General features: G+C 44.0%; 1 protein-coding gene across 1 annotated transcript in view; it reads right to left on the bottom strand.

The window, feature by feature from the left end:
- nup155 (nucleoporin 155) overlaps window positions 1-7,807 on the bottom strand; it is a 198,611-nt gene that overhangs the window by 141,759 nt on the left and 49,045 nt on the right. The window contains exon 8 of the mRNA XM_043721181.1: window positions 4,789-4,894. Within this exon, the coding sequence (XP_043577116.1) occupies window positions 4,789-4,894 (106 nt within the window). The remainder of the gene's footprint in view (window positions 1-4,788; window positions 4,895-7,807) is intronic.

Below are 7,807 nucleotides of genomic sequence, written 5' to 3'. Positions count from 1 at the left end.
CTTTTTCCAAGTATGGGGACGGCAAACACGAGGGGACACAACTTTAAAGTGAGGGGAGATAGGTATAAGACAGATGTCAGAGGTAGTTTCTTTACTCAGAGAGTAGTAAGGGCATGGAATGCTTTGCCTGCAACAGTAGTAGATTTGCCAAGTTTAAGTGCATTTAAGTCGTCATTGGACAGGCATATGGACATACATGGAATAGTGCAGGTGGGATGGGCTTCAGATTAGTATGACAGGGCGGCGCAGCATCGAGGGCCGAAGGGCCTGTACTGTGCTGTAATGTTCTATGTTAATACTTTGTGTCGGTATTCACCAAGAGAAGGTAGAGTATGGTCTCAGGGAAGAGAGCGTTGAGTTTCTAAGACAAGTTGCTATTAAAAAAGAAGAGGTGCTGTCTGTCTTAAAATGTATTAAGATAGTTAAGTCCCTTGGTCCTGTTGGGATCTATCCCAGTATATTGAGGAAGGCATAAAAACACATTACTTCACAGACACCGTTGCATCCATGATGGCCACAGGTGAGGTCCCAGAGGACAGGAGAATTCTCAATGTTGGCCCATTGTTTAAAAAGGTTAGCAGGGATAATCTGAGAAATTATAGGCCTGTGAGACGCTCAGTGGTGGTGAAATTATTAGAAAAGATTCTCAGGGACAAGGTCTGTACGCATTTCGAAGTGAGTTGACTTATTAGCGATAGACAACATGGTTTGTGCAGGGGACGTCGTGCCTCACTAACGATCAAGTTTTGTGGAGGTGATGAAGACGACTGAAGAAGTAAAAGTGGCTGTTCTTGTCTACATGGACTTCAGTAAAGCCTTCGACAGGTCTCTCATGGCAGATTATAAAAAAGATGAAGTCACCTGGTATCGAGGTGAGCTGGCAAGATGGATACAGAACTGGTTTAGTGATAGGAGACAGAAAATAACAGTGGAAGGATGCTTTTTGGAATGGAGGGTTTATAGAGTCATAGAGATGCACAGCACAGAAACAGACTCTTTGGTTCAACTTGTCCATGCCAACCAGATATCCTGAGGTAATCTAGACCCATTTGCCAGCACCTGGCCCATACCCCTCTAAACCCTACCTATTTCATATACCCATCCAGATGTCTTTTAAATACCGTAATTGTACCAGTTGCCACCACTTCCTATGGCAGTTCATTCCATCTACACATCACCCTCTGCGTGAAAAAGTTGCCCCTTTGGTGTCCTTTTTATATCTGTTCCTTCTGTTCCTTTGTAGGCGGCACGGTGGCACAGTGGTTAGCACTGCTGCCTCACAGCGCCAGAGACCCGGGTTCAATTCCCGCCTCAGGCAACTGACTGTGTGGAGTTTGCACGTTCTCGCTGTGTCTGCGTGGGTTTCCTCCGGGTGCTCCGGTTTCCTCCCACAGTCCAAAGATGTGCAGGTCAGTTGAATTGGCCGTGCTAAATTGCCCTAGTGTTAGGTAAGGGGTAAATGTAGGGGTATGGGTGGGTTGCGCTTCGGCGGGTCGGTGTGGATTTGTTGGGCCGAAGGGCCTGTTTCCACACAGTAATGTAATCTAATTCTCACCCGAAACCTATGTCCTTTAGTTCTGGACTCCACCGGGGAAAAGAACTTGCCTATTTATCCTATCCATGTCCCTCACGATTTTATAAACCTCTACAAGGTCACCCCTCAGCCTCCAATGCTCCAGGGAAAATAGTCCCACCCTTTCAGCCTCTCCCTGTAGCTTAAATCCTCCAACCCTGGCAACATCATTGTAAATCTTCTCTGAAACCTTTCAACTTTCACAACATCCCTCTGATAGGAAGGAGACCAGAATTGCACGCAATATTCCAACAGTAGCCTAACCAATGTCCTAAACTACCACAACACGACCTCCCCCAACTCCTATACTCAATGCTCTGACCAATAAAGGAAAGTATACCAAACAACTTCTTCACTACCCTTTCTACCTGCAACTTGTCATTGAAGGAGCTATGAATCTGCACTCCAAGGTCTCTTAATTCAGCAACACTACTCAGGACCTTACCATTAAGTGGAAACGTCCTGCTAAGATTTGGTTTTCCAAAATGCTGCAACTCACACTTAGCAAGATTAAACTCCACTCCCTGGCCTGTCTGATCAAGATCCCGTTGTACTCTGAGGTAAACTTCTTCGCTGTCCACTATATCTCCAATTTTGGTGTCATCTGCAAAGTTACTAGCTATATTTCTCAGCACATCAAAATCATTTATATAAATGACCAATAGTTGTGGACCCAGCACTGATCCTTGTGGCACACCACTGGTCACAGGCCTCCAGTCTAAAAAGCAACCCTCCACCACCACCCTCTGTATCCAAATGGCTAGTTCTCCCTGTATTCCAGGAGATCTACCCTTGCTAACCAGTCTCCCATGAGGAACCTTGTCGAACACCTTAATGAACTCCATATAGATCACACCTACAGCTCTGCCCTCATCAATCCTATTTGTTTCTGGATCTCTGCCCTCATCAATCCTATTTGTTTCTGGATCAGTGGTGCTGGAAGAGCACAGCAATTCAGGCAGCATCATTTTGCGGCTTGTCGGATGCTGCCTGAATTGCTGTGCTCTTCCAGCACCACTAATCCAGAATCTGGTTTCCAGCATCTGCAGTCATTATTTTTACCGAATCCTATTTGTTACTTGCTCAAAAAACTCAATCAAGTTTGTGAGATATGATTCCCTACGGACAAAGCCATGTTGACTATCCCTGATCAGTCCTTGCCTTTCCAAGTACATGTAAATCCTGTCCCTCAGATTCCGCCAACAACTTGCCCACCACTGACGTCAGGCTCATCGGTCTATTAATTCCCTGCCTTGTCCTTATCACCTTTCTTAAATAGGGACACCATGCTAGCCAACCTCCGGTCTTCCAACACCTCACCTGTGACTATCGATGATACAAATATCTCAGCAAAGGGGCCAGCAATCACTTCCCTAGCTTCCCACAGAAACTGATCATTTATCCACCTTTTTGTGTTTCAAGACATCCAGCAATTCCTCCTCTGTAATATGGTCATTTTTCAAGATGTCACCATCTATTTCCCCACATTCCATATCTTTCATGTTCTTCTCCATAGTAAACACTGATGCAAAATATTTGTTTAGTATCTCCTCTATCTCCTATCTCACATAGGGGCCCTCTTCTCTCCCCAGTTACCCTTTTGTCCTTAATGCCATTTTAAAAACCCTTCGGAGGTTTGCCTTAACCCTATTTGCCAAAGCTATCTCATGTCCCCTTTCTGCCCTCCTGATTTTCCTCTTAGGTGTACCCGTAATGCCTTTGTTCTGTAAGGATTCATCGGTCTCTCCTGTCTGCACCAGACATGTGCTTCCTTCTTTTCCTTAACCAAAACCTCAATTTCTCTTGTCATCCAGCATTCCCAAATGTGCCAGCCTTTCCTTTCACCCGAACAGGAATGTACTGTCTCTGCATTCTCGTTATCTCATTTCTCAAGGCTTCCCATTTTTCAGCCATCCCTTCACCTGCGAACATTTGCCCCCAGTTTTTGTAACTTCTTGCATAATTCTGTCAAAATTAGCCGAATACCATGAATTCCACCGGGGTCAGCGCTGGGACGTCTGCCATTTGTGGTCTACATAAATGACTAAGAAGAAAACGTGGCTGGTCTAACTGGTAAGTTTGTAAAAGAAACACAGTCTGGTGGAGTTGCAGTTAGTGTGGAGAACTGTCAGAGGATACAGCAGGATATAGATCAGTTGGAGGCATGGGTAGAAAAAAAGTGGATACAGTTTAATCCAGACAAATGTGAGGTAATGAACTTAGGAAGGTCAAGTACAGGTGGAAATTATACAGCAAATGCCAGAACCTTTAGGAGTATTGATATGAAGAGGGATCCACAAATCACTAAAGGTGGCAACACAAGTAGGTAAATAAGGGAGTAAAAAAGGCTTCTGGCATAATTGCCTTCATTGGAAGAGGCACTGAGTAGAAGGATAGATCAGTTATGCTGCAGCTTTACAGAACTCTAGTTAGGCCACACTTTGAACATTGCGTACAGTTCTGGTCAAATTACTAGAAGGACGTGGATGCTTTAGAAAGGGTACAGAAAAGGTTGACCAGGAGGAGTTTAACCAAGAAAGGTTGGATAGACTGGGTTTTCACGAGAATGCAGGAGGTGAGGGGTGACCTAATAGAAGTTCATAAGATTGTGAATGGCATGGAGAGAATGGAAAGTATGAGGCTTTTTCCCAGGGTGAAGGCGTCAATTACTAGGGGACAAAGGTACCTGGACAAATGTATGAATAGGAAGGGAAGAGAGGTATTCACATCCTGTAAATAAAGACAGTTTTAGTACGCAAAGGCAAAATGTGGCACCACAGGCTTGGAGTGCCAAAAAGGCTGTTCCTATGCTGTATTATTCTTTGTAAAGGTTAGGGTTAGAAGAGCCAGTGCAGTCACAAAGGGCAAACAGTCATCTTCTGATCCATAACACTTCCACGATTCTGAGATCACAGGGCAACAAGTGAAAGGGATGCCTCCTCATATTTTGGTATCCAGCCTTTCCAATATGAGATATATCACCCACACAATACAATTCCTTGTGGATTGTTACTGCTCCACCACACGGTGCTTACTTGATCCAACTCAACAGTGACAGTCTCCACCTGATTTGCAAGTCAAAGTCAGGTTATGGTTGGCTTCCATCATGTGACTTGGAGGCGGTGAAGTCAACGGACAAGCTCTGTACAGAGAGATATAACTAACTATTCGGTATTGCCCTCTAGCCCATGGTGATTTTTTTGCATTTTACTTACCATCTTCAGAGAAGGTGAACTGCAGAAATGAGGGAACAAGGAAGGAAAGAGAACTCTTTGAGTGATTTATCTTCCTACATCGCTGGCTAAACCAGCCAGCCTCAGCCTGCAAAATCAAGGATATCAGATTGTTAAACAAAAACTAAACTCAAACTTTTCCATCACAACCACTGTCATCATCTCTTTTTTTCATTTACAAGATGTCGGTACTGTTGGCTGGGCTGGCATTTATGACCCTTTCCTATTTGCTGTTAGCAAGGTGGTTGTGAGCTGCTTTCTCGAACTGTTACACACCAACAATACTGTGGGATCAGAGGATTTTGAGCCACCCACAGTGAAGGATCAGTGATTTACTTCCAAGTATCACGATATAGAGGTTGAACCCCTCTGCTAATTCAAAGTAACATCACAGAAAAGTTCGCCTCGCCTTGTAATCTTGTAAAAGTGTGAGTGAGTGAAAGAAAATCCCTGATTTCCACTGTTCAAAAAAAATACACTATTTATTTTCCTAACTCTAACAGTGAGCACTAAACAGAAGCTATTAACAAATCCGAGCCCCATTTTTGTGAACTAATCACTACCTGGCCCCAATTCTTTGGGAATGCTGCTCCAATTATACAATTATTAAACATTAAATCAACTTAATCTCTCAAAGTCCATACACTCTCTTATATTGTCTTCATTCTGTCCTTTCAATTCTACTGTCTTCTCCCTGGGTCATTGTCTTAGGTTTTTCTGCGAATGCCTTTGTATACAATTTCTTGATACCTTTAATAGATTATGCCTTCTAAGAGATTTATTTTGAGAGCAAGATGTTTATTTCTTCGGGTGGCAGTTGGCTCTGACTAATCTTCGTTTTTACAACCCAACATTGTACCCTTGCATTGGTCCGATGCTGTCAGTACAATAAAATCCAAATTCAATTGATTTTTTGGTATTCTGGGCATTTAATTCAATTGGTTAAATTCAAATCCGGTTGCCTTAACATCAAAACACAATCCCAAGCTAATGGTTACATTCTCAGCACACTCTGCACATGTCAATTAGTCTCAGACACGTGTGCTGCCACAATCTTTCAACTTCATAACACAAGTCAGATGGTGAGTGTTTTGGAGAGGAACTAGCAGGTTATGATGACCTGTGTATCTGCTGTCCTTACTATGCCAATGTAGTACTTCACGTCAAAGGTTTGAAAACTGCTAATGTGGAGCCTTGACAAATTGCAGCAGTGCACCTTTTAGACAACACAGAGTGATGTGCTGACTACCATAACAATCACAATGATTTAAGGCAGTGGATAAGGTGTGAATCAAGCTTCATGGGTATCATCGAAGCTGCACACTCCCAGGCAAGTGAGGAGTATTCTACCAAACCTCTTACTTGTGCTTTGTAGATGACAGACCAGCTTTGGAGAATCAGGGGGGAAGTGTCACACAGCAGGATTACTCGCCTCTGACCTGTTGTCAGAAGCTTATGAATTCAGAGGAGGAGAAGAAAACTAAACCCCTCATGTGTCCCACAAAGGATGAAATTGAGAGAATACTAAAAGGTCTGATAGCTCCTCGAAGGTAGATTACTCCCCAAATGCCTGTAAATTGGGAGAGGGGAGTGTGCAGCAGGACGCGGGTGCCCTTATGTACCAGTCACTGAAGGAAGGTATGCAGGTGCAGTAGACAGTCAAGAAGGCAAATGATATGTTAACATAGAACATTACAGTGCAGTACAGGTCCTTCGGTATTCAATGTTGCGCCGACATGTGAAACCAATCTGAAGCCCATCTAATCTGCACTATTCCATTATCATCCATATGTTTATCCAATGACCATTTAAATGCCTTTAAAGCTGGGAAGTCGACTATTGTTGCAGGCTGTGCGTTCCATGCCCTTACTACTCTGAGTAAAGAACCTACTTCGGACATCTGTCCTATATCTATCACCCCTCAAATTAAAGCGAAATCCCTTGGTGTTAGCCATCACCACCCTGTCTAACCCTCTGATTATCTTATGTGTCTCTGTTAAGTCACATCTTAACCTTGTTCTCTCCAACGAAAACAGCCTAAAGCCCCTCAGCCTCTCCTCATAAGACCTTCCCTCCATACCAGGCAACATCCTGGTAAATCTGTACCCTTTCCAATGCATCCACATTCTTCCATGCAGTGACCAGAACTGTACGTTGTACTCCAAATGCGGCTGCACCAGAGTTCTGAAGAGCTGCAACATGACCTCACGGCTCTGAAACTCAATCTCGCTACCAATAAAACCTAACATACCGTACGCCTTCTAAACAACCCGATCAACCTGGGTGGCAACTTTGAGGGATTGATGCACATGGACACCAACTCAATAGCCTAATTCTGCATTGTCCCCATAACCTTTGGTCCCATTTGCCCCAAATGCTCTATCTAGCCAGCCCTTGAATATATTCAATGTTTTGGCATCAACTACCTCCTGTAGCAATGAATTCCACAGGCTCACCGCTCTTTGGGTGAAGAAATGTCTCCTCGTGTCTGTCCTAAAGGATCCACCCTGAATCCCCAGAGTGTGGGGAGGAAAGGGTTGTGTGAGGGAGCCGTGGTTTAATAAGGAATTGGAATCCCTTGTTAAATGGAAGAGGGCGGCCTATGTAAAGATGAGGCGTGAAGGTTCAATTGGGGCGATTGAGAGTTATAAGGTAGCCAGGAAGGACCTGAAGAGAGAGCTAAGAGCAGCAAGGAGGGGACATGAAAGGGCCTTAGTTGGTAGGATTAGGGAAAACCCTAAGGCTTTCTATAGGTATGTCAGGAATAAAAGAATGACTAGGGTAGGAATAGGTCCAGTCAAGGATAGTAGTGGGAAGTTGCGTGTGGAGGCTGAAGAGATTGGGGAGACACTGAATGAATACTTTTCGCCAGTATTCACCCAGGAACAGGACATTGTTGTCGATGTGAATACGGAGCCACAATTAAATGGATTGGATGGCTTTGAGGTATGTAGAGAAGAGGTGCTGGAAATACTGGAAGGGGTGAAAATAGATAAGTCCC

The sequence above is a fragment of the Chiloscyllium plagiosum genome, chromosome 2 (assembly GCF_004010195.1).
Source record: "Chiloscyllium plagiosum isolate BGI_BamShark_2017 chromosome 2, ASM401019v2, whole genome shotgun sequence".
Taxonomy (NCBI): domain Eukaryota; kingdom Metazoa; phylum Chordata; class Chondrichthyes; order Orectolobiformes; family Hemiscylliidae; genus Chiloscyllium; species Chiloscyllium plagiosum.
This window is presented reverse-complemented; position numbering and strand designations above follow the sequence as displayed.